This window comes from Leptodactylus fuscus, chromosome 4, assembly GCF_031893055.1.
Source record: "Leptodactylus fuscus isolate aLepFus1 chromosome 4, aLepFus1.hap2, whole genome shotgun sequence".
Lineage (NCBI taxonomy): Eukaryota > Metazoa > Chordata > Amphibia > Anura > Leptodactylidae > Leptodactylus > Leptodactylus fuscus.
The window spans coordinates 192,097,658-192,125,151 of NC_134268.1; the positions used below are offsets into that span (position 1 = coordinate 192,097,658).

The 27,494-nt window shown below is 40.5% G+C and overlaps 1 protein-coding gene across 1 annotated transcript in view; it reads right to left on the reverse strand.

The window, feature by feature from the left end:
* Nucleotides 1–854: 854 nt before the first annotated feature.
* LMBR1 (limb development membrane protein 1) overlaps nt 855–27,494 on the reverse strand; it is a 218,363-nt gene continuing 191,723 nt past the window's right edge. The window contains exon 16 of the mRNA XM_075271540.1: nt 855–1,019. Coding sequence (XP_075127641.1) covers nt 985–1,019 — 35 coding nt within the window. The 3' untranslated portion in view covers nt 855–984. The remainder of the gene's footprint in view (nt 1,020–27,494) is intronic.

Consider the following 27,494-nt stretch of genomic DNA (forward strand, 5'->3'; position numbering starts at 1 on the left):
GGTGGGTTGTGACATCATTTGGACATTATGGGTGTCAAAGGCAGATCAATTAGTAAAAGAGTCTGTAGTAGGATACGTGACTCTGTTATTAAAGTATTGAACTGCTTACATAGACTATCATAAAATAGCCTGCAGCTGCTATCAGACTGACATGTAAGTAAGCAGCAGGAAATACGATTATCCCATGACTTACCTGCTCCTAATAGATTTGTTCTGTTCACCAATCACATGTATATCATATGTATAACATGCATTTATTGCACATGCAGTTGCACATGCATGATAAAAATCTTTATAGCTGTTAACTTTGCATACGCCACTGCATGATAATAAAATATGGAAGTATTATAGGACTAGCAAAGCATATGATAGCTTATTATTACTTAGGACAGAAGTGAAATGGGTTGTATAATAAGGCTTACGGGGCACAATTACTTTTCCCTGCTTATTCATGATGAAATCAAACTACTATCCAGCGCCACCTGCTGTTCAACTTCAAAATATTCTAAGATTTTTTTAAAAAAATTTATTCATTTTTTTAGAGGTCATGTCTCTTCAAGCAAACATAAACCATGAAGTATGAATTGCCTTATAAAAATATATCATCTACATGAACAATCTATGAAAGAGGAATATATATGATAATATTGTAGTGTACTGATAATAGGGATATACTGTATATAAAATGCAACCCTTTGACTAAAGATATAGTTGCATATATTTAACCCCTTCCCGATGCGGGTATTTTTTTATTTTCGTGTTTCGTTTTTGACTCCCTCCTTCCAAACACCATAACTTTTTTATTTCTCCGCTCTCAGAGCCCTATGAGGTCTAAATGTTTGCAGGTTCAAATTGTTCTTCATGATGGTACCATTTATTATTCTGTACAATGTACTGGGAAGCTGGAAAAAAATTCAGAATGGGGTGGAATTGAAGAAAAAATGCATTTATGCGACTTTCTTACGAGCTTCGTTTTTACGTCATTCACTGTGCAGCTAAAATGACCTGTACCCTGTATTCTGTGTTTTGGTACGATTCTGAGGATACAAAATTCATATGGTTTTATTTACATTTTAACTCCTTAACAAAAATCCAAAACTGTGCCAAAGTTTTTTTTTTTCTAAGGGTGCATGCACACTACGTAACGCCGGGCGTGTATGAGAGCCGTACACGCCGGCATTACGGCAGACTGCTGAACACTTCCCATTCACTTCAATGGGAGCGCTCGTAACAGCGGCGTTTACGAGCGCTCCCATTGAAGTGAATGGGAAGTGTTCGGCAGCCCTGCCGTAATGCCGGCGTGTACGGCTCTCATACACGCCCGGCGTTACGTAGTGTGCATGCACCCTAAAAGTTGCCGTATTCTGCAGGGATGTATAAGATGTCCTTTTTTGCAGGGCCGGGTGTACTTTTTAGTTATGCTATTTTGGAGAATTGTTATTGCTTTGATCACTTTTTATTAAAATTTTTATCAGAGGCAAAACAGTAAAAAATGGCAGTTTGTCACTTTTGATTTTTTTTTCCCGCTACAGCGTGTACGGGAAAATATTTTCATAGATTTGTAGAGCGGGTGTACTCAGATCCAGGGATACCTAATGTGTAGGGGTTACACAGTATTTAAGTATTCTAGGGAAAGGGGGGTGATTTGAATTTTTAATACTTTTCTATTTTTTTATTTTTTTTAAAAACTTTTTCGTTAAATTTTTGTTTTGCATTTATTAGACCCCCCTAGGGGGTCTGATCACTAATGCATTGCAAAAAAATGGCTCTTCTTTTGCAGGCTGCATAGAGTACCCTGCAATAGAAAGTACTGAATGACAGGCTGAAGAGCCTTCCCAAGGCTCCACATTGTCATGGCAATGGGATCCTGGATCCGGAGCTTGCTCCGGGTGCCTGCGATCACCGGGAAAATGGTGGTGCCCACGTGCCACCAGGAAAATGGCGTTACCCACGCGCCACTGGGAAAATGGTGCCCCGGTGGGCAACGACCATCGGCATTAGAACTGGGTCAAAACAGAGAGTCCACAGCCTGTTGCTCGTTTAATGGTGCACGGATACTGTCCCCCGGGGAGGGACTAACGATACTAATAGCAACAACAGGAAGTATCCAGCAATCCAAATAGTTAAAATTTAACTTTTAATTGAAAAATTGTATAAATGAACTAATATTTTGAATATTAATTCATTTATACAATTTTTCAATTAAAAGTTAAATTTTAACTATTTGGATTGCTGGATACTTCCTGTTGTTGCTATTAGCACAGGGTGTCTACTGTATGAAACAGTAGACACCGAGCATCCGTCCGCCTCCCAAGAAGCCGCCATGTTTAAACACCTGGCATCCACCGCACTTGCATGACGGATGTCGGGAATGAGCAGAGCTAGCCGTACACGCGGGCACTTCCCATTCACTTCAATGGGAGTGCTCGTAGTGAAAAAAACAGCCCATTCATTTCTATGGAGAGCGCTCGTATGCCGGCTCCCATAGAAATGAATGGGAACTGCTTTATATGCCGCTGATTCTGAACGTGTTTTACGTTCAGAATAAGCTGCCGTTTACGTAGTGTGAACTCACCCTAAGAAAGGCTATTCGTCGCCTACCTTTAGACATGGTCTCCGCCGCGCCGTTCCGTAGAAATACCAGTTTTAACCAGTATGCAAATGAGCTCTCCGCAGCAATGAGGGCGGGCCCCAGCGCTGAAACACCGATGAGCACGTCCCCATTGCTGCCCAGAGCTCTTTCCTGCGCCGCCTCCTTCTTCTGCAGCAAATCCGCCTCTTCTGGCTTCTCTTGCTCTTGTGATTCTATACATGAGCATAGAGAGGCCACCCCAAAATGGCCGCCGGCCAGCTCCTGTATTGAACTGCAAGAGCGGCTACCCAAAAATGGCCGCCGGCAGAAGAAGGAGGCGGCGCAGGAAAGAGCTCTTGGGCAGCAATGGGGATGCGCTCATCGGCCTTTCAGCGCTGGGGCCCACCCTCATTGCTGCGGTTAAAACACGTATTTCTACGGAACGGCGCAGCGGAGACCACGTCTAAAGGTAGGAGACGAATAGCCTTTCTTAAGGCTATTCCGAGGTGGTAATTAGGAAAAAAAGTAGTTCAATGGTAGAATCCCTTTAAAGGAGTTTGCCGGCCAGAATTTTTTTTTTTTTTTTTAAAGACAGGTCTGTTAGTGCTAATAATGGGTTAATAATTACACCCATTACACCCCAGTTTCGTGCTGTGCAGCTTCCCCGTGTAGCTGATACACTAGTTCCCCCCTCCTCTCTCACTCGGTTACAAACCCTCCCTGTCAAACTAGTTATCCCCTCCCACCCTCCTTATCTCACTAAGCCTAGCACCTTCCACTCTCTCTGTCTCACTAAGGCTAGTAATCCCGCCCATTACTAGCCCCTCCAACCCTCCCCACATCTCCCTAGCTAACTTAGTCCGCTCACTACTAGAAAACAGGGAGAGGGAAGGAGCCGTTCCCGGACACAGTAAGGCTTATGAAGTATTGATGGGGATAGGGAAGGGGAAAAGTAATGGTGGCGTTCCATCTTGGAAGCATTGAAACGGAACGTCACCGGATTATTAGAAAGTGTAAATTGCTGTCATATTCCTATGCAAATGAGGGGGGGGAAAGCTTTGTGGGCGTGGCTTAGATTGTCTGGGGTTTGGTCTCAGCTTTAGATTCCTGGTCATTTTAATTTCCTAGACACCCCTTTTAACTAGGTTTTATGATATACAGTATATATATATATATATATATATATATATATATATATATATATATATGCATAATGGCATTTGTCTGCAGAGGCCAATGATTGACTCCAGTGGTCACATAAAGATTAATAGGACATCACCCCTTCTGGTCTGGCAGGGATGAGATTGTCATTGCTGAAGGTAGCGGGGGCATTCGAAGGGTGAGTTATTTTAAAACAAGAATTTTTTTATATACTTTGTAAACCTTAAAATAAAAATAAATCCAATGGCTTCTCAGACTGTTGGAGGAATAGCTGAACAATTGCACAGTTTAGTTGTTCACCAAGTGATCAGAAACAGTATGTCAACAACCAGGATCACAGTAGAGATAGGTGGTGGCCAAAATTATGCAGGGTCTTTGATTTAGGTTTCTGGAAAGTTTGGTTGTTAAAGGGATTATCCTATGTGGAAAAGACTTTTACATAATGTGTAACTGCCATTTCAGTCATTTCATAAATGTTACATGTAAATATAGAGAAAAATGCTTCTTTCTTCAATTATCAGTCTCCTCCCTTCACCCCTAAACTGCTGAATCCACTGCTTTAAACTACAGTGAACACAGACTGCAGTCTATAGACGTCTATGAAGAAGGAGGAGAAGAAGGCAAATGCTTCTGCAGATAACAGTAGGTTTTATATCTCATTAGAGAGCTCTATTGGTATGAATATAGTTCAGTACAGTTACATGAACTGCTCAAAACATCAGCTGGAGCAGGACCTCTATGTACTGTATGTGTCATTTGCTTTGGTTCCTTCTTCCCCTCTCCCTCCCCTCTCCCTCCCCTCTCCACAAACTGCAGTCAAATCAAATCAAAGAATCTTTATTGGCACGTCCTAATAGATATTTGGCATTGCCAAAGCAAGTAAAGAGGGGTGGGGGAGTTGAGGTTGGGAGGGAGAATGGTGGATATGGGGGGGGGGGGGGTGATTTGGGGTATAATAGTCTTTGGGGTCTCATCTTCCTCTTAGTTGGTGGCAGGTGGACACCTATTGGGCAGCGATCTCCACAGTCAACTCCTCTTCTCCCAGTAGGATGTAGGATTTCCTCTTCTCATCATCCAATCAGATAAATGCAAGTCGGAAGAGCTTTATTGGTGCCAGAGGGAATGTTGGTATGGCAGGCAGGGTGTTGGGATATGTGGGGGTGGGTAATTGGGGGGAGAGCAGAAATGTCTGGGGTGAATGGGTGATTAGGGGGTATAACAGTCCATGGGTTTCATCTTCCCCTCATTTGGTGACAGTTGGACACGTATTGGGCAGCGATCTCCACAGTGGCCTCCTCTTCTCCCAGTAGGATGTAGAGTTTCCTCTTCTCGTGTACAAAATTTCTTATATTTGTGACAAAATTGAAATGAAAGTTACCACTACTATCTGTTATCAATGGGAAAAAAAACTTTACGAAAATTTGGTTCACTCTTGGTTTAAGTGAAATGGGTTTTTGAAAGGCTGAAGTTTATCTGTAGCATAGGCAGTAAGTGCCTGCTCATTAGGGTCTGAACACTGGAACCATCACTGATCACAAACAATATCCAGTCTTTGAATAGAGCTGCACCCCATTCAAAATCTACAGGGCTAATGAATGTAACAGAGAACAGCAAAGAGTTTAGATGGCAGGGCTCAATCAGCTTTTAATTGTAACATTGACTGGCATGTTACCCTGCAATACCCCAAAAAAATGACAGCAAAAAATTTGCATACCTTTTTTATGGAAAAATAAAATCAATTTTTAAAAACTACACAATTGCTGCAAATAAAGTATATTAACATACTATATTTCCACATGGTGAACACAAAATAAAAAAAGTAAAAACCAAAGGCCAGAATATCTGGATTTTGTTCATCCTGCCTCCTAAAGAAGGAATAAAAAGTAATACAAAATGTATTTGACCAAAAAAGAAACCAATGGAAAATACAAGTTGTTCCACAAAAAACAGCAATGCAAAAATTAACTATTGGCTTTAAATAAAAAAATATACATAAATTGATATTATTTATATCACATGTCAACACTGAAAAACAAAACTTCAATACAATGCTGAAATTATGTTTGTCCCTCAAAAAAATTACAAGTTATTTTGTATATTATATATGTAGCTCAACAGTGGCAATGAAAAATGCAACCCAGCTTACAAAAAACAAGCTCTCATAAAGACAATAAAATAGTGATTGCTTCTAGAATGTGAAAAGTAACATATTTGATGTTTAAGGCCAATCTAGGCAACACAGAAGGGGTTCTTCACAGTAAGAACAGCGAGGCTCTGGAACTCTCTGCCCCAGGAAGTGGTGATGGCGGATTCATTAAACAAGTTCAAAGAGGGCCTGGAGACTTTTCTTGAAGAGAACAATATTACGGGTTATGGGTACTAGATTTTAAGGACACATTGATCCAGGGTTTTATACTGACTGCCAGATTGGAGTTGGGGAGGAATTTTTTCCCCCCTGAAATGGGGCAATTTGTATAATCCTCATGGGGTTTTTTTCCTTCCCCTGGATCAACACTGTAGGGGATTGTAGGATTATAGGTTGGACTTGATGGACTGATGTCTTCATCCAACCTCATCTAATATGTAACTATGTAACTATGTTTTAGCCATCCAAGGAGATTATCCATAGAGGAGAACAGATTCAAAGAGAACAAGGCATGTTGACCTATGTTAAGTCCACCTCTCGGACTCCCAATTTTGGGGAAAGGAGGTCCTAACACCTCTTTTTTACTTACAAGGAGGGTTCTGTTAAATATAGTATACTAAAAATAAATTGCCCAGTACGTTCACTTTTATACACAATACCGGGAATTTGTTTATAGAATTTTAAGTGCCGCTGTGTTTATTTCATCCGCTTTATTACCTGATTTCCACCTTTTAGCTCCGCCACCTTACGTAATCTTTTTAATTGGTACTGTAATTTTAAAATCACATATGCAAACAGTTTTAAAATTAGCTTGTGACATTTTAATAGCAAGATCTGCCTCGCGTTCTAGGCTGAAAAGTCAAAAAGTTCTTATGCCCTTTTCAAAAATGCCAATTAATGCAACGCAGAATCCCACCGGCAGGATATTCATTGTGATTAGTGAAGTAGAAAGGAAAAGTTAATACAAATAAAATGTCACTTTATATTTATATTTTGATTGTGCCGAGTCACTTCACCAGACCCGGTTCTCCACTGACAGATTTTATTCATAACAATTACAGCTTGACTTTACGTCTTACATGCAAGAAACCGAATTAAAATTGATCTAACATGAAAGATTTCTTTATTGAATCACTTCAGAATTGTCATTCTTTGGATTTTTTTTTGTTTTGTTTTTTCTTCAACCAAGGTTTCTGCCAGAGATGTCACCAGTCATGATTAGCATTTTGGAAATTAAAATTTATAGATTGAATAAATCTGTTTTCAGCAAAAATCGTCCTGGTCAGGGAATGATTGTTTATTCTATCCTTTGGATAAGCAACAAAAATGGGTTATATCTTGTGAACCCACATTTGGGCTTAAAGGGGTTGTCCAGGTTATACATTTTTTTAATTAGGCCAGGAGAGGAAAAAATAAATAATTTAAAAAAAAAACTCACCTGTCCACCTGTCTTGTGCTCTAGTCTCTCTCAGTATGGGCTGGACCTACAGATTGGTTGTTTTCTTCTCGTAAAATTCCTCGTTGTATGTGCCAATTAGCGGCCTCAGCAAAGGACGCGGGCATCACAGCCAATAGAGGCTTCCTCAAAGGAAAAGCAGCAGCCTAATTTTTAAAAAATTAGCTTGGACAACCTCTTAAATGAATACTCCTCCCATAACTAAGCTCTCCCGTTTGCTATATTACAGCATTTCAAGTCTCTCTTGTGACCACCCCAGTTACATTTTCTGATTATCCGGTGATTTTTGTTTCCCCATTTCTGGAAACAGAACGTCACCAATACTCCCCTCCCCCTTTCACCCCATCATACTTACCTGTCTTCCTGAACAAACTTCCCTTCTGAGGGGATAGCTCTTCTTCTTCTTTGACTCTGCCGATGCGTGTGCAATAGTCCCAGCCATGCGCTGCAGATGGGTACTCCATCTTTACTGCGCCAGCAGAGTCAAAGAAGAGGAGGAGCCGTTACCGCAGAAGGGAAGTCTGAACAGAAAGACTGGTTAATATAACGGGGTGGGGGAGTGGGCTAAGTTAGTTAGTTGGGAAGGGCTAGTAGTGGACGCAATAGCTAGGGAGACAGGAAGGGGGAGTGAGTGAGAGGGAGGTAGTGTGAGTCAGCCTACAAATACCATGATGCATTGCATTAGCTAAGACAGCAGGAAGCTACACCCTGTAAACAAATGCAAAAGATGCCAGGAGTTCCCAGAGAAACACTGAAATCACTCAAATCACTGCTAAAGGCATTTGGGTGCATTTATTAACCCATTAATAGCACTAACAGAAAGGAAAACCCCTTTAACTTTCTTTTTCCTAAACTTAGGTTACTGTACTTGGAGTTCCTGTTTCTGCACCTTTTTACAGGTACCCAGTGTAACTTTTACTTTCAAGTATCTTCGGGACAGTGGGACAGGACCTGGAATCTGGGGTTGTCCCACTGAATCTGGGACGGTTGGGAATGAATTTCACCTTCATTCAGATGATTGGTGAAGTTCAACTTCACCTATTAAACATGAAAGGCATCTTCTATCCATAAACCATCAAGGTTTTAGTTCTATGAGTCTTCGGTCATATAGTATATATTATGGGATTCTGATTCCTTACTATAGTAATGGTTTTCTCTGACATCACAATAGGTACTTTTATTGAGTTTGTTATTCGAAGCCATTCTTCATCACTTCCCTTCCCTTGTTATTATTATCCACCAGGAACACAAGAGACAAAAGGAACAATAGAGAAAACCTTTAAACTTCGTTATTCTTTTGTCAAAAACCTTTTATAGTATTATCATGTTTTTATACACATTATTATATAATATTCCTTTGATCAATGAAAATATAGATCTAGTAAACCACTGTTAAAAATAACAACTATAATATACAAAAAACTGGAGTTTATTAAGTGGGAATGTGTACACAGCTCAAGAGTGCAAGGATCTGATGTCAGTGTGGCAACAATATTCACGAAAATCCTTTGTAGAAAAAACAGAACAATTTTCTACGTACAAGCCTTAGATAAGGTATAAAATGTAAGAGGGATTAAATATACATTTATAACATGCTTAGAAGAGCTGTCTGACTGCAGAAGAAAGAAAGAAAGAAAGAAAGAAAAAGAAAGAAAGAAAGAAAGAAAGAAAGAAAGAAAGAAAGAAAGAAAGAAAGAAAGAAAAAGAAAGAAAGAAAGAAAGAAAGAAAGAAAGAAAGAAAGAAAGAAAGAAAGAAAGAAAGAGTATAAAAGTTGCTAAAAAAAAAGTCTGCACTAACAGCTTTACCTACTGTATATAAACATACACAAAAATGAGGTTCTTAGTTGACATGTTGATAAATTGTATGAGCCCATCTGCCAGAGGCAAGACAACCTCTTTAGGTGGGACCCTACACCAAAATCATATCTGCCAACTTTCAAAGGGAAGAAAGAGGATGTGCGGTGCTCTATGTGCGCAACTGCAACTTTAGCCCCACCCACTTCTCCTTTGACTCTGCCCATTCCCAGCCATTTCTTTTTGTGCCCCTACATAGTATAACGCCCCTACAGTCACCCTAACATGATATGCTCCCATAATATAATGTCCCCTCCAATTGCCCCAATGTATAAAATCCCTCTCCTGGTGCACCAACAGTTTAATGTTCCCATTCAACTGCCCTCAGTTTAATTTTCCCCTCCAGCTACCCCCACAGTTTAATAAACCCCTTTAGTTTAATGTCCCTCTCCGGTTTTCTCCACAGTTTAATGTCCCCTGTAGTTGCCGCCACTATATTATGTTACTCTCCTGGTACTAAACAAACATAAACACTAATACTCATCTCTCCCCATTCCTCTGCTGCCAAGTGTTATGTACGTGATGTCACTACATCGCACCTACTGCTCCTGGAGCAGGGACAGGGGCTGGATGATAAAGAAGGGAGCAAACCTCTCTCTGCTCCACCTTTCTTGCATTCAACTCATCTACACCTGAGGAGGCAGATGAGTTGAACCCGAAAAACCCCTCCCACTGATCGGGACAGTGGGACAGGACCTGGAATCTGGGATTGTCCCACTGAATCTGGGACGGTTGGGAGGTGAATTTTAGACAAGATTTCAGCCCTATCATGCCTAGCACATACTTCAGATAAAGTCTCTTATCTCTGGACCTTGGTCTCCAAGTGTATTAAGAGGGGTGTACTTCAGCCGTATTATGCTCTAATTAAAATCAGCCTTTGGCAGATGGGTAGAAGCGGACTCTATAGACATATTACTTTATTCAATAAATTAAATTCCAAAGAAATACAAAAAATAAATCTAAAACGGATGTAAAATGAAAGATACAGAACTAGATTACCAAAACTTACACAAATAAAATGTATTTATTTTAAGATATATATATCAATAGAAAAATAAATCAAGCAATTACATATATAAGATAAGATAATCCTTTAATAGTCCCACAGTGGGGAGATTTCAGTATGTTACAGCAGCATAGTAATACAGATACAGGATAATACACAGTAATATATTACAGACGTAGACACACATAAGCTGAGAAGAGAAGATATACTAGGAGTCCATAGCAGCTAAGGAACAGAAGAAGAAAGAAGGAAGACTTCATAGTCATAATCATTAGTTCTCTGTGCGGAGTGATCTTCTCTTGGTCTGATGTAGATTATACAGCCTGGTGGCGGTTGGAAGGAAGGACAGAGCTGGCCCTTCTGATCAGCCTGTCAAGTCTATTCCTGTCCCCCAGCAGGCCACACCAAAAAAGATGGCTGAAGCAACCACAGAGTTGAAGAAGGCCCTAAGAAGTGTCCCCTGGACTCCGAAGGCCCTCAGCCTCCTGAGCAGGTAGAGTCTGCTGTGACCCTTTCTGTGTAGCGCCTCCAGGTGATCAGCCCAGTCTAATTTATTATTGAGGAGCACACCCAGGTACTTATAGGTCTTGACTATCTCAATACATGTTCCTTGGATCTCCACCGGAGTAGGAGCACCTCTCCGTTTACTAAAGTCCACCACCATCTCCTTGGTCTTCCCAGCATTAATCCTGAGCTGGTTCTGTTGGCACCATTCAACAAACTCCCAGTTTAAGTCTCTGTATTCCCTATCGTCACCATCAGTGATAAGGCCGACTATAGCAGAGTCATCGGAGTACTTCTGTAAGTAACAGCAGTGTACAGTGTGAAGAGAAATGGGGCAAGAACTGTACCTGGTGGTGCCCCCGTACTACAGATCACAGTGTCAGACACACCGTCCTGGGCTCTCACATACTGAGGGCGGTTTGTCAGGTAGTCTAGGATCCAGTTGGACAGGTGATGGTCCACACCACCAAGGTTCAGCTTCTCTCTCAGTAGCCCTAGCTGAATGGTGTTGAATGCACTGGAGAAATCAAAGAACATTATTCTCACAGTGTTCCCGGGTTTCTCCAGGTGAGAGAGTGCTATGTATATATGGGCTCATGTATACAGCATATCATATATACTAGGCTCTCTTATTTATATGTCATATATAGGGCTCCTCATATAATATATAATCATATCAGACTCATTTCCAAAAAATGACGATGTCTCTGCTGAGATTCCTTTCAATTACTAGAATCAAATAACAGTAGTGATAAGAAAGTGCTGTATCACCAGGGCATCTCTGCTCTTCATTTTCCAGAGATAGGCCATATATTGTAGCTAACAATCTCCTAAATAGATACACCTACAAATTCTTCCTAGTGATCTGCAGGGGTCACTCACATCAATATCCCACTGACGTGATGGAGATAATGATTAGGGGGACATTACAATTGATGTTAAAGGAATACTCCACCCAAAATTAAAAAGTTTCCCATGTGTTCGGGCTGTATCAATATTTGTATATCAAACCAGGCCATTAAATAGCAACTATGTGAATCTGGCTTAGGTGTCACACTGTTCTACTTGACTCCATGGGAATTTAGGGTGAGGAATTTTGAGTGATCATTTGCATAAATGATATTGAATATAGTACAACTCCCACACCACTTTTACTTTCATGAAAGTGCCACGAGACTCACAAAAACAGCAGTTGCAACAACTATTGTCACAACTGTTGGTTATAAAGTCACCAACCCGAGAATTGTGATTATTTTTTGCCAGGTATCTGCTGTAAATAAATTATACATGATGCCTAAACTCTTCCCCCGACTGTATAACTATGATCTCTTCGCTGGTTTAGGAGACTTTAGATAATTACACTGTCCTCCCAGCAGACAGAGATGGTGCTGGCTCCAGCCACCAATGTGATGCTGTACTGAACAGAAAGACACCATAGAATTTAGCATTTTGCGATATCCCTGTAAAACCAATGCTCCTTTGAAATGGGAAACACAAGACTCTCACTGTCATCATCCAGCAATCCGAAACTTATGTGATAGTGATTTTGCACCTGCACATAGTCTTGAATGGGTCACCAGGGAATAATCTAGGGCAGTGATGGAGAACCTTTTAGAGACCGAGTGCCCAAACTGCAACCCATAACCAACTAAATTATCACAAAGGGCAACACGGCAATTTAACCTTAATACTGTGTGAATCCACAATTGCGGACAATTACGGACCTGGTCAATTACGTTATATAGTCGTGCGAATGGGGCTTTACAGAACTTCAATGATACAAAACAACTTTATGCTGAAAGGTAGACGTTTGCATTTGGTAATTTTGAACAACTAATGTTCACTATTTACATCACACAGATCTGTTTTAGAGTGACCGTGCAATGTTATTATGACCTGTAATAATATCACATGTCTGCTATAAAACAGATACTGTGTGATATAAATAGTAAAGGTCCAATCTGCTTCACAGTGACCCACACACAGTGCAATCTGCTTCACAGTTGCCCTCACACAGTACAATCTGCTCCACAGTGACTCTTACATAGTACAATTTGCTCCACAGTGGCTCTTACATAGTACAATTTGTTCCACAGTGGCCATCACACAATATAACCACAGAGAGGGCTCTGAGTGCCACTTCTGTCACCCATGTCATAGGTTCACCATCACGGATCTAGGGCAGCTAACCGATCACCAGAATAAAGAGACAACAGCACTTAACTGCAGTATACATCACAGTGATGTCCATATTTGTTTGGCTGTACTTGGCTCATTTGACAAATCTGATCTACCGTACCAGACCAAGCCGTACTTGTATGGATGTGCGGTGATCCATGAGCACTACAGCCCTGTCACTCCAGTCCTACTTGGGACTTCCACCAGTCACACATGGATGGTCTATTCTTAGGAAGGACCATCCATATAAGATCCCGAGACCCCCTTATTGTAATAATGATAATAATATTTTTTACTGTATGTTGGATAAATGTTTCTTTGAAATCTACCTAGTTATTTCCATTGTTACTGCATGGTCTTTCTTGAAGCCAGTACATAAAGAAGATCATAAAGTATTCAGCATGTGAGCATTGAAGAGAGATGTTTAAAGGCTGGATTGGCCGTAAAGCCTTATTAATCTCCCTTAGATCCTTCTTTGCTCCACATTCATGTCCACGGCACTATGATCACTTAATCGTGCCCTATAGGGGCTAAACATTAGGCATATTACCATTTCTGCAAGGATATTATCTCAGAAGCCTGAGCAATAATGACGTCTTTCACCTATCAGTAGGAGCTGTAATTGAAGCCTTGACACTTCACAGTAAAGATTTATTCCTCCAGCTTAAGGAATGGATCGATCAGTAGGAAACATTCTTTGATTTACGTATCTTTGATCTAAATTGTTTAACTGAGGTTTATCAAATGGTCAAAGTGTTACGGGACCAGAGGGAATTAAGAACTTCCAACACTTTTCACTTACTTTTTTTATTTTGTATTGAGCTGTTGAATTCTTAGACGATATGCGGAATCATCCAGTTGGAGATGAAGCCATTTATAAGAGGGTTGGAGATATTTCATTGATTTTATGTAATGCATTTTAGATAGCGACAGGCAAATATCAGTGATAGGCAAAGAGTCACTTAGATAAAAGCTAGGGTTGAGCTGATCTTGAGATTTCAGGATTGATTTTAAAATCCGATTTCCGATCATTTTCCAGCCGATCCCAATCGTGATCGTGAAATTTGCTCAATCGCCGATCGGGATCCGATCTTTCCCAGTTCCGAGCGCTCAACCTTAGTCAATGCTTCTCTATGGGAAAAGTCACTTTTAGGGTTGAGCCGATCTTGAGATTTCAAAATCCGATTTCCGATCATTTTCCAGCCGATCTTGATCGCGAACATGAAATTTGCTCGATCGCCGATTAGGATATGATCTTTTCCAATCCCAATCATTCAACCCTAATAAAAGCATCAAGCTCTTCATGTGGATAGTTATAGTATGAAGCTCCAGTTCCATTGCTCTAGCTCTAGCTCCGTGGTAGTGTGAAGCTCCAGCTCAGTTGTAGTATAAAGCTCCAGCTATGTCATTGTTTCTAGTAAGTGAAGATATTAGAAGAGTTGTATCCCATCAAGATCCTGCTTATACAAATTGTTGTAATCCTTCCATGAAGATGTGGCTTTACATATAGATAACTTTATTACTGACCATTGGTAGAAATTATTCAAAAATTTGATAGATGTCCCAAAAGATATGCATATTGTCAGGGTCTGGGGTTGCTAGGTGGGGTGTCATAGACACACTAGTCCAGTTTCTTTAGTTCAAAACAAAGGTAGAGTTTATTTTCACTCAAAAAGGTGTGCAGCAACAAAAGGAAACAGTACTAAAATAAATCCCTGCCCAGCTAGGCTCTAACTAAACATAGAATAGGTTACCTCACCTAGAATAACAGAAATCCAAAAGCCAGTAGAATCATTCAGGACACAGCTCCGAAAATATGACCTCTCTGTCAGCTCTCCAGCCAAGCTCTGCCAAAATGTTGCTGTTGGAGCTGACTTCTTAAGCCTCCCTTGATGAGGAGACTCTCTGCAGCTGAGTCGCTGCCGGAACATCCCCAAAGTGTGGACTGGAGGGAGGTGGAATGACAGGTCCCACTACCAACCTACCTGTCATTCCTAAAAATCCAGCCCAGTAACCAGAACTCTGAAATAACCCTCAGCAGACAATAGTTATCTGCTGAGAAATGTTCTTTCTGGAGTTTTCTCATCTCACCCACCTTAGTAGTCTGGGCGAGATGTACACCCCTTCCATTACCTGACCAGCCATAGGCTTACACTATTATAAAGTTAGACCACTAATAGTGCTGTGTGATGTGACATTTAATAAAGTTCTAGAATCCCTTTAAAGTCATTTAAAAAATGTTTAGAATCTTAATTGATTTCCTCCCTTCCTGTTTCTTTCCAGAATGGATGTGAACACTGTCTGACATTGCCTAATATTCTCATTTCTTACTTATTTAACAATGCATCTTCAGCCATAATGAAGTCATTAGTGCTCATTAATCAGACAGCGGCGGCCATGAGATCATAGCACATTCTGGTACTGATGCTGAGACTTGTACTGAAAACAAGTAGGATCAATTCCGAACAAATCTTGGATGCTACTTAGATTGTCTCTCAAGAACCAGAGCATGAACACAAGGCAGTGACTGAATCAATAGCCAAATATAGTATGTGTTCTCAATGTGAAGGATAAGTAGGCCTCATTTTATGCCTCATTTTATGTTATAGAAATCAAGGTTTCTAGCATTATCCTTACAGCAAATGATATTGGTATTTACAATATTTGCTGCAGTGCTATATGCAGACGTGTCCATCAGGTCTGACCCCCGGCAAGCCTACAACTAACTATTTCATGATAGTGATGTCCTCCATACACCAATCATTAAGAAAACCAAGGATTCTGTGTACTCTCTCTTATTCAGTTACGCTAGGTTCACACCTGCGTTCAGGGTCTCCGTTCTGTGGTTTCCGTCTTCTGCATGCATTTTATGCTCTCCGCCGCGAAACCGTTTTTTTTAATCCGGACACAGAGTACTGCATTATAAAACCCGGTTTCGCGGCGGAGAGCATAAAACGTTCACGGCCGGACATCTTTCTCACCCATTCCAATGAATGGGTGAGAGAGACTCCTGCAGGTTTCTGTCTCCTGCTCTGTTTTATGCAGGAAACAGAAACCTGCAGTACAGAGAGGAGAACGCAGATGTGAACGAGCCCTTAGACGTGACACTGAAGGCATTATAGACTTGTGGTAAATTGTATTTATATGAATAATGCGAATAACTTACTATTAGTCGCAGCAGAATGTTTTTTGTGCCTCCTTACTTTTCTCATGAAGACATGTAATTTGAAACCTCAGTGAGCTGGCAGTATGTCTTGGGAGACCAAGATGGATTCAAGAGAGATTTCAGCATGAGTGAAGAGTTACTTATCAAAGTTATCAAAGTTATCCGATTGATAATTGCAAAGTTTGTTGAAAAGTTACTAACCATTTGAAGGGTTTTTTTTTCCATGAAAGACATGTATGGCATATCCACAGGATAAATGTCTGATAGATTTTGGTCCTACTTCTGGGACACGCACCTGTCTCTAACATCAATCCCCTAGGCTCTGTCTCCTAGTACTGTCCTTGATGGTCAAGTTTTACAGAAACAGTGTACCTTAGATTTAGATATGGGTCCCAGAGGTGGGCAAAGATTTATTGCATATTCCAAATTTCACAGTACATATTCAGCGGTCTTGTAGAGCCCATGCCTCAAGCAGTCACAGTTTTATTTGGTAGGACAAGGGTGCCTACACAATATTAGACAGCTGGTTAGGTCTGACTGATGTATAGGTAATGTTAGCACAAGGTGGGGCTTTATAATAAGATGTAAACTTTTGATTATTACAAGAAAATATTTTTGCATAAGATACTTTTTAGATATGTCACATTTCTCACGATCACATGTAATCCCAATCCAAACATTGCTGTCTTGGGCACAGAGGGATGACACATACATTCTTCTCGGTCTGGGCTTAGAGGCTAAAGGAAACCAGACATTTCTTGGGTGTGGATGGCAATGTGTGAAAATATGACTTGATTTACGAAATGACTTCTTTCCTTCTGTAAGGATCACAGGATAACAATGCAATTTAGGAAGTCTTGTTCCGGTAAATTTATTTCAGGTTATTCACAGAATTGGGTGTTCCAAGTGTTGAGAAAGACATAACACCCTACATACAGAAGTCATGTTGGGGCTATGTTACTATCATACAAAGGTTGGGTTTCGAATTAGCATGGAGAGATGGTCACAAAACACATTTACATTAATATCCAAAATGTACATCCAGGCTGGGACAAGAATATAACCGTCTATTCATCACATCCACCCAGAATATACAGTAGGATGATTGCTTTAAGCTCCCAAATCTACTGACATCCATTTGCTTCCCATAAGGGCTCATATACATGAGAATACTTCTAAGGGGGAACAGGTCCATATATCCCAAGCATATCATATTTTTGTTCTGTTAGATCCCTATGGAATCCAATAGAATGTAATAGAATCTGTATGTCGCCATATGGAACTATATGAAAATTGAGAGATCATAGAATTGTATGGAGGTCCTATTATGGTATTGTGAAAAGGGAGCCATAATATAGATGTGGGCTTGCATATAGATTGGGGGTGTGCTTGTGTCAGTCAACTAGAAACCTAGATGAGTGTATAAACTAAAATAGGCGTAGCATGAGATGAACTAGAACCTAATGGAGGACAGCAAATGGGTGGTGTGAGTGTGACTAAGGGTCTCGTGTGCATGTGTTTCAATCAGAGCGTGAGGCTCAGATCTGCAAGGCATTATAGAAAAAGGAGCAAAGCATCAAGAGACTATGGTAATGAAATAGGCAAAATAGCAGAGTCCTTATATATAGGTCTCATCAACTCCAGGTTTGTTATTCCCATATTGCAACTGTTAGGCCACATGCACTTGACCAATTGTACAGTCCAAGGCTCCCAGTTCCGATATTTTGTAGGTCATGATATATTAATATCAGAATGGAACGTGACATAAGAACACAAGCTGAAAGTGCCTCAGTGTCACGTTACTAGTGTTACGGGAACAGGAGGTAAGGAAGAGGAGGTTGGAGACAGCACACGGATAGCCTGCAGAGGGCTGCAGTTGCAGTCCGGAAGCAGGTATGTAAGGAACAGGGTAACAGTCTGTCATATATGAGGAGCTGAAGTGAAGCTATAGAGAGCTTGCAGCCAGCAAAGGTGAAGTTCCACGTAACTGGAAGAAGATCTCCAGCAAGGAGGTCTCCTGGGTGTACAGCCTGTACTCAGTTAACTAAACACAATACTAACACAAAGCAGGAAGTGTCAGAGTCTCATATACATATACACTCACCGGCCACTTTATTAGGTACACCTGTCCAACTGCTCGTTAACACTTAATTTCTAATCAGCCAATCACATGGCGGCAACTCAGTGCATTTAGGCATGTAGACATGGTCAAGACAATCTCCTGCAGTTCAAACCGAGCATCAGTATGGGGAAGAAAGGTGATTTGAGTGCCTTTGAACGTGGCATGGTTGTTGGTGCCAGAAGGGCTGGTCTGAGTATTTCAGAAACTGCTGATCTACTGGGATTTTCACGCACAACCATCTCTAGGGTTTACAGAGAATGGTCCGAAAAAGAAAAAACATCCAGTGAGCGGCAGTTCTGTGGGCGGAAATGCGTTGTTGATGCCAGAGGTCAGAGGAGAATGGCCAGACTGGTTCGAGCTGATAGAAAGGCAACAGTGACTCAAATAGCCACCCGTTACAACCAAGGTAGCCAGAAGAGCATCTCTGAACGCACAGTACGTCGAACTTTGAGGCAGATGGGCTACAGCAGCAGTAGACCACACCGGGTGCCACTCCTTTCAGCTAAGAACAGGAAACTGAGGCTACAATTTGCACAAGCTCATTGAAATTGGACAATTGAAGATTGGAAAAACGTTGCCTGGTCTGATGAGTCTCGATTTCTGCTGCGACATTCGGATGGTAGGGTCAGAATTTGGCATCAACAACATGAAAGCATGGATCCATCCTGCCTTGTATCAACGGTTCAGGCTGGTGGTGGTGGTGTCATGGTGTGGGGAATATTTTCTTGGCACTCTTTGGGCCCCTTGGTACCAATTGAGCATCGTTGCAACGCCAAAGCCTACCTGAGTATTGTTGCTGACCATGTCCATCCCTTTATGACCACAATGTACCCAACATCTGATGGCTACTTTCAGCAGGATAATGCGCCATGTCATAAAGCTGGAATCATCCCAGACTGGTTTCTTGAACATGACAATGAGTTCACTGTACTCCAATGGCCTCCACAGTCACCAGATCTCAATCTGCACCTAATAAAGTGGCCGGTGAGTGTATATATATATATATATATATATATATATATATATATATATATATATATATATATATATATATCCTACTAATATTATTAGTGTGAAAGTTTGTGTGTTTGGATGTTTGTGAGTTTGGATGTTTGTTCCTCAATCACGCTAAAACGCCTGGACGGATTTGCGTGCAATTTTCCACAAACATAGTTTTCCCTTAGGATTGAGTCACAGGCTACTTTTGGTGCAACTAAACAACATGGCTTCCTAGCAGGAGACTCAAAAAGCAGGACTCCTAGCCCCAGCTATAGACTCACACACACTGCCTGGCATTTCCTGCCTCAACCTGCCTGCACACTCCTTACTGTCACCTCAGGAGTAGCCCTCACTCTACTCACTCCAAACACACAGCTATATACTATCACTCCTCCTCCTGTATATTACATGTATATACAGCTATGTACTATCACTCCCCCTCCTGTATATTACATATATATACTGTATATACAGCTATGTACTATCACTCCTCCTCCTGTATATTACATATATATACTGTATATACAGCTATCTACTATCACTCATCCTCCTGTATATTACATATATATACAGCTATGTACTATCACTCCCCCTCCTGTATATTACATATATATACTGTATATACAGCTACAGTCCTATGAAAAAGTTTGGGCACCCCTATTAATCTTAATCATTTTTTGTTCTAAATATTTTGGTGTTTGCAACAGCCATTTCAGTTTGATATATCTAATAACTGATGGACACAGTAATATTTCAGGATTGAAATGAGGTTTATTGTACTAACAGAAAATGTGCAATATGCATTAAACCAAAATTTGACCGGTGCAAAAGTATGGGCACCCTTATCATTTTATTGATTTGAATTCCCCTAACTACTTTTTACTGACTTACTGAAGCACAAAATTGGTTTTGTAACCTCAGTGAGCTTTGAACTTCATAGCCAGATGTATCCAATCATAAGAAAAGGTATTTAAGGTGGCCAATTGCAAGTTGATCTCCTATTTGAATCTCCTCTGAAGAGTGGCATCATGGGCTACTCAAAACAACTCTCAAATGATCTGAAAACAAAGATTGTTCAACATAGTTGTTCAGGGGAAGGATACAAAAAGTTGTCTCAGAGATTTAACCTGTCAGTTTCCACTGTGAGGAACATAGTAAGGAAATGGAAGACCACAGGGACAGTTCTTGTTAAGCCCAGAAGTGGCAGGCCAAGAAAAATATCAGAAAGGCAGAGAAGAAGAATGGTGAGAACAGTCAAGGACAATCCACAGACCACCTCCAAAGAGCTGCAGCATCATCTTGCTGCAGATGGTGTCACTGTGCATCGGTCAACTATACAGCGCACTTTGCACAAATAGAAGCTGTATGGGAGAGTGATGAGAAAGAAGCCGTTTCTGCACGTACGCCACAAATAGAGTTGCCTGAGGTATGAAAAAGCACATTTGGACAAGGCAGCTTCATTTTGGAAACAAAAATTGAGTTGTTTGGTTATAAAAAAAAGGCGTTATGCATGGCGTCCAAAAAGAAACAGCATTCCAAGAAAAACACATGCTACCCACTGTAAAATTTGGTGGAGGTTCCATCATGCTTTGGGGCTGTGTGGCCAATGCCGGCATCGGGAATCTTGTTAAAGTTGAGAGTCGCATGGATTCCACTCAGTATCAGCAGATTCTTGAGAATAATGTTCAAGAATCAGTGACGAAGTTGAAGTTACGCCGGGGATGGATATTTCAGCAAGACAATGATCCAAAACACCGCTCCAAATCCTCAGGCATTCATGCAGAGGAACAATTACAATGTTCTGGAATGGCCATCCCAGTCCCCAGACCTGAATATCATTGAACATCTGTGGGATGATTTGAAGCGGGCTGTCCATGCTCGGCGACCATCTAACTTAACTGAACTTGAATTGTTTGTCCAAAATACCTTCATCCAGGATCCAGGAACTGATTAAAAGCTACAGGAAGCGACTAGAGGCTGTTATTTTTGCAAAAGGAGGATCTACTAAATATTAATGTCACTTTTCTGTTGAGGTGCCCATACTTTTGCACCGGTCAAATTTTGGTTTAATGCATATTGCACATTTTCTGTTAGTACAATAAACCTCATTTCAATCCTGAAATATTACTGTGTCCATCAGTTATTAGATATATCAAACTGAAATGGCTGTTATAAACACCAAAATATTTAGAACTAAAAATGATTAAGATTAATAGGGGTGCCCAAACTTTTTCATAGGACTGTATCTACTATCACTCCTCCTCCTGTATATTACATATATATACTGTATATACAGCTATGTACTATCACTCCTCCTCCTGTATATTACATATATACACTGTATATACAGCTATGTACTATCACTCCCCCTCCTGTATAATATATATATATATATATATATATATATATATATATATATATATATACTGTATATACAGCTATGTACTATCACTCCCCCTCCTGTATATTACATATATATACAGCTATGTACTATCACTCCCCCTCCTGTATATTACATACTGTATATATACTGTATATACAGCTATGGACTATCACTCCCTCGCCTGTATATTACATATATATATACTGTATATACAGCTATGTACTATCACTGCCTCTCCTGTATATTACATATATATACAGCTATGTACTATCACTCCCCCTCCTGTATATTACATATATATATACTGTATATACAGCTATGTACTATCACTGCCTCTCCTGTATATAACATATACTGTATATATACTGTATATAGAGCTATGTACTTTCACTCCTCCTCCTGTATATCCTACTAATATCACGCTAAAACGCCTGGATGGATTTGCGTGCAATTTTCCACAAACATAGTTTTCCCATTTTGGTGCCACTAAACAACATGGCTTCCTAGCAGGAGACTCACAAAAGCAGGACTCCTAGCCCCAGCTATAGACTCACACACACTGCCTGGCATTTCCTGCCTCAACCTGCCTGCACACTCCTTACTGTCTCCTCAGGAGTAGCCCTCACTCTACTCACTCACATTTACATATAGCTTTCCACTATATAACACATCACATTGTCTGTATCACTACATACACATACACATTTGCTAGCCCACCAAACTTTTTAAAGCACTTTTACAGTTTCACACGTTTGTGTCCGCCCAATTCTCAAATCACCGCAGACGAAGTCGCGGGTAAAAGCTAGTATGCTATATATATATATATAGCCACGGACACTGCTGAGCGGCCACCAACGGTAGTGTGAGCGCCCCCTAACAGATTCAGTTCTGGGCCAATAGTGAGAACCAGTACTACTGTATATAGGTACATAGTCCATACAACTGCAAACCACCTAAAGCCTACGCTATATATACAGTATAATATGACTGATCAGAGATCATATAAGAGAAATCAAGATAGACAATAGATATATATTGGACTATATATTAGATATATATCGGACACTGCTGAGCGGCCACCAACGGTAGTGTGAGCGCCCCCTAACAGATTCAGTTCTGGGCCAATAGTGAGAACCAGTACTACTGTATATAGGTACATAGTCCATACAACTGCAAACCACCTAAAGCCTACGCTATATATACAGTATAATATGACTGATCAGAGATCATATAAGAGAAATCAAGATAGACAATAGATATATATTGGACTGCCTATATATATATATAGGCAGTCCAATTAGAGTTAACTCAGGGCGGGTTCTAATCAGTAGAAACAGATGATGAGCCTCACGAGTAGGTTCAACTCAATAGTCCAGCAGACATCTATTCAACAGGCTGAATAGCTCAGCAAACAAGAAGCCACAGAACAAGGTTCCATGACACAGGTTTCACTCCTGACACTCAGGCTTCTTACTTGGTTGTGTATATGAGGCTTAAAGAATGAAAATATCATATACTCAATTTGGGAAGGTCACAAGGTAGCCAGAGACAGGTGCCTACAAAGAAATCATGTAGTAAGAAGCACCTAAAATAACCAGATGTACCATCATGGCTAACTGTGAGATAAAAGAGACTGTTTGTTTGGATAAGGTAGAGTTCACACTACCATTTGTGTCTGCTCAGAAGGTGTCAGTTTGAAAAAAAAAACTGGTTCAATTACTGACCATTATATGTCCATTGCCCATAGACTTCAATGTTAAAAAAATAATGGACAATTACTGTCCATTTTTTCAAACGGACAAAAAAGTCCTGCATGTAAGATTTTTTTTGTCCGCTTGAAAAAACGGACATGGGTTTAAAGGACACAAGATGAAATCCCATTGAAATGAATGGAAAATGCAAACGGACTAGTTAGTGTCCATTGCTAAAATCCTGTACGGACAATAGCCACGGACACTGCTGAGCGGCCACCAACGGTAGTGTGAGCGCCCCCTAACAGATTCAGTTCTGGGCCAATAGTGAGAACCAGTACTACTGTATATAGGTACATAGTCCATACAACTGCAAACCACCTAAAGCCTACGCTATATATACAGTATAATATGACTGATCAGAGATCATATAAGAGAAATCAAGATAGACAATAGACAGGTTCTGAAGTGATTATAAGTGCTGGCATGTTCATTGCTAAGAAGTTTTATTATATTTGAAGATTTATAGAAAATCCATTAATAAAACTATAGAATAAGGTATTGCTGAACTTAGAGAACAAGGTGCGATTTAATAGAAATATCTGACTTAATATCCTATGACTAGCCAAGAGGCACAAGTCAATTCTTCAGCTTGATAGATAGCTGGACTGTCACTGTGACGGACTTAATGGCTAATTATTAGTCCATATACTATAAGACCTGACCTATAGGCCATCGCTATTGACAATGACATACTGTAAATCAAAGCCATTCATTTTTCACCATGTCAGTCGTTCATGGCACAAATCAAAGGGTCTAATCATTGGTATATACCTTTCTGATGTGATACCCTGGAGACACTCAATCCTCGCCCTTGTCTACAAGACACCAGGATATGAAAAGCAAAATGGACTTCTGATAACAATAAATGTGTATCAAAATAGGACTCGCCTCCTTAACATGTTCACATTTTTCATGAAACATGTTACAACACACGTTATTGTATTTATATAGTGTGCTTACATAGGTATTGCAAATAAATGCATCAATTCTGCTTACAATGCGCTTACACAGGGGCAGCACAGTGGCTCAGTGGTTCGCACTGCAGCGCTGGAGTCCTGGGCTCGAATCCTGCCAAGGACAACATCTGCAAGGAGTTTATATGTTCTCCCCGTGTTTGTGTGGATTTCCTCCCATACTCTAAAGACATACCGATAGGAAAAAATGTACATTGTGAGCCCTATATGGGCAATGCACTTACTCAACTATTATGATGGTAAAATTAATATTAATATGATATATTATTAATATTCAAAAATATATAAAAATACTTATTGCACTAAAAGAAGCATACCAGTGACATCACATGAGTATTCCAAGACAGTACCATTGCTGTTTGCTTGGGGTTGGCTTATTATTACATTACTTATACAGCACCATGATATTCTGCAGCACTTTACAGATATTGTCCCATACAGGGCTCACAATCGAAATTCCCTATTAGGCTAAGGCCCCATGGTGCAGAAACGCAGCTTTTTTGTTGCAGATTTTGTTGCGTTTTTTTTAGCCAAAGCCAAGAATGGCTACAAAAGGAATGGGAATTATATAGTTAGTTCTTATATGTCTCCCTTTCGCTTGATCCACTCCTGGCTTTGGCTCAAAAAACTGCAATAAAATCTGCAACAAAAAAAGCTGCGTTTCCACAACGTGAGGCTTTAGCCTAAGTATGTCTTTGGAGTGTAGGAGAAACCCGTGCAAACATGGGTAGAATATGCACACTCCTGGTAGATGTTGTCCTTGGCTGGTTTCAAACCCAGGACCCCAGTGCTAGCCATTGAGCCACCGTGCCCTTCTATGTAATCTCTCCAAAAAGAGACCATAAGTTAGGGAGTCATCTTCATAATAACTGTGTGACAGAAGCCTGTCTAATATCATCAGTAACTGGGATAGGAGTTTGTATCTTCTCTGCAGAAAGGCTGTGTTGAGCAGTTCATACTCACATGGCTGTACCCTATAGTGTCCAGAGACTACCGCCATATGGTACACATACTAGAGCATCTCAATAAATTAGAATATCATCAAAAACTTTTGGGCTTTTTCAGTAATTCAATTGAAAAAGTGAATCCATGTATTATATTGAGACATTACAGAGAGAACATTTTCCAGTGTTTCTTTCTGTTAATGTTGATGATTATGGCTTACAGCCAAGGAAAACCCAAAAGTCATTATCTCAGAAAATTAGATTAGAATATTATATAAGAACAACTGTAAAAAAATTATTTAACACAGAAATGTTGGCGAAAAGAAAAGTCTGTCCAGTAAATTCCCTCAATACTTGGTCAGGGCTCCTTTTGCATGAATGACGGCATCAATGTGACATGGAGGTGATCAGCCTGCAGAAGTGTTATGGAGGCCCAGGTTGTATGATAGCAGCTTTCAGCTCATCTGCATTGTTGGGTCTGGGGTCTCTCATCTTCCTCCTGACAATACTCCATAGATTGTCTATTGGGTTAAGGTCAGGCGAGTTTGCTAGCCAGTCAAGCACAATGATACTGTGGTTATTAAAGAAGGTCTTGGTACTTTTGACAGTGTGGACAGGGGCCAAGTCCTGTTGGAAAATGAAAATTCCATCTCCAAATATTTTGTGGGCAGAGGGAAGCATGGAGTGCTGTAGAATTTCCTGGTAGACGGCTGTGCTGACTTTGGTCTTGATAAAACACAGTGATCCTACACCAGCAGATGACATGGCTCCCCAAACCATCACCGATTGTGGAAACTTCACACTAGACCTCAAGCAGCTTGGATTGTGTACAGCGGCCTCTCCGCTCTTCCTCCAGACTCTGGGACCTTCCAAATGAAATGCAAAATTTACTTTAATCTGAAAACACCTTTGACCACTGAGCAACAGTCCAGAACTTTTTGATGATATTCTAATTTATTGAGATGCACTAGTATAATGCAAAATGTTTGGTTTTGTACCATGCCAGTGCCAGTGGTTATCAAATATAAAAAACAAAAAACTTGCAAGTCTTCAGTAGGTGATACCTTTTTTAATGGCTAACTCATAATGATGACAGAATATGACGTTTTGAAGCTTCCTCTGAGCTCCTTCTTCAGATACAGTATATCTAAAAACACCTTCTACAGGCTGCATATATATATATAACTGGATACAGGGATAGGATTTCAGGAGGGAGGGGGGAAGAGGCTTGTTACTATATACATATAAAAACAAATAATCAATCCCCAGTTCTGTGACATATAGTACTATACAAACATTTTTAGGCAAGAGTGGAAAAAAATGCTACAAATTAAGAATCATTTCAGAAATAGAAGTGTTAATAGTTTCTTGTTTCAAATAATGAAAAGAAGTGAACGAATGAAAGAGAAATCTAAATTCCATCAATATGTGGTGTGACCTTTTCCCTTTGGAGGAGGAGTCCTGGAAGTGATGATACGGCCCCCACAGAGCCCTGATCTCAAGATCATCCAGTCTGTCTTGGATTACTTGAGGAGACAGAAGGATTGGACAAGGCTACATCCACAGAAGATCTGGGCTTAGTTCTCCAAGATGGGGGGAACAACCTCCCTGCCGAGTTCCCTCAAAAGCTCCCTGCAAGTAACGAGAAGAAGTAATGGAAGGCAAAGAACAATGGTCTCACCAAAGAAATGTTGTGCTTTACAGTACCAGCAAAGTGAATGAGATTCTGACTAAGGCCTCGTTCACATCTGCGTTGGTAATTCTTTGGGGAAGTCCGCATGGGAACTCTCCTGAACGGACTACTGAACGCATTGGCAAGTGGTGTGCAGTGAAAGCACACAGACCCCATAGACTATAATGGAGTCCGTTTGCTTTCTGCAGGGTCTCTGCATGGAACATGAGGATAGGAAAGTAGTTCACAATCTACTTTCCTGTCTGCATGACTCGTGCGGACACCGCACTGAAAGCACACGGACCCCATTATAGTCTATGGGGTCCATGTGCTTTCACTCCACACCGCTTGCCAGTGCACTCGGTAGTCCATTCGGAGGGGTCCCCATGCAGACCTCCCAAACAGGTTACCGACGCAGATGTGAACGAGGCCTTAGAGAGCTGCTAGCTTTAAGTAAAATATGCAAAGTGTAAAATGTCCCAAACCCACGTAACACATTCATTCCTGTTTTGAGTGTGTCTGACATGTTTGTGCTCTCATTGCCTTGTGAAGATTCCTACATAGTGACGTCGTAATTATAGCTGTGAGATGGCAATAAAATGC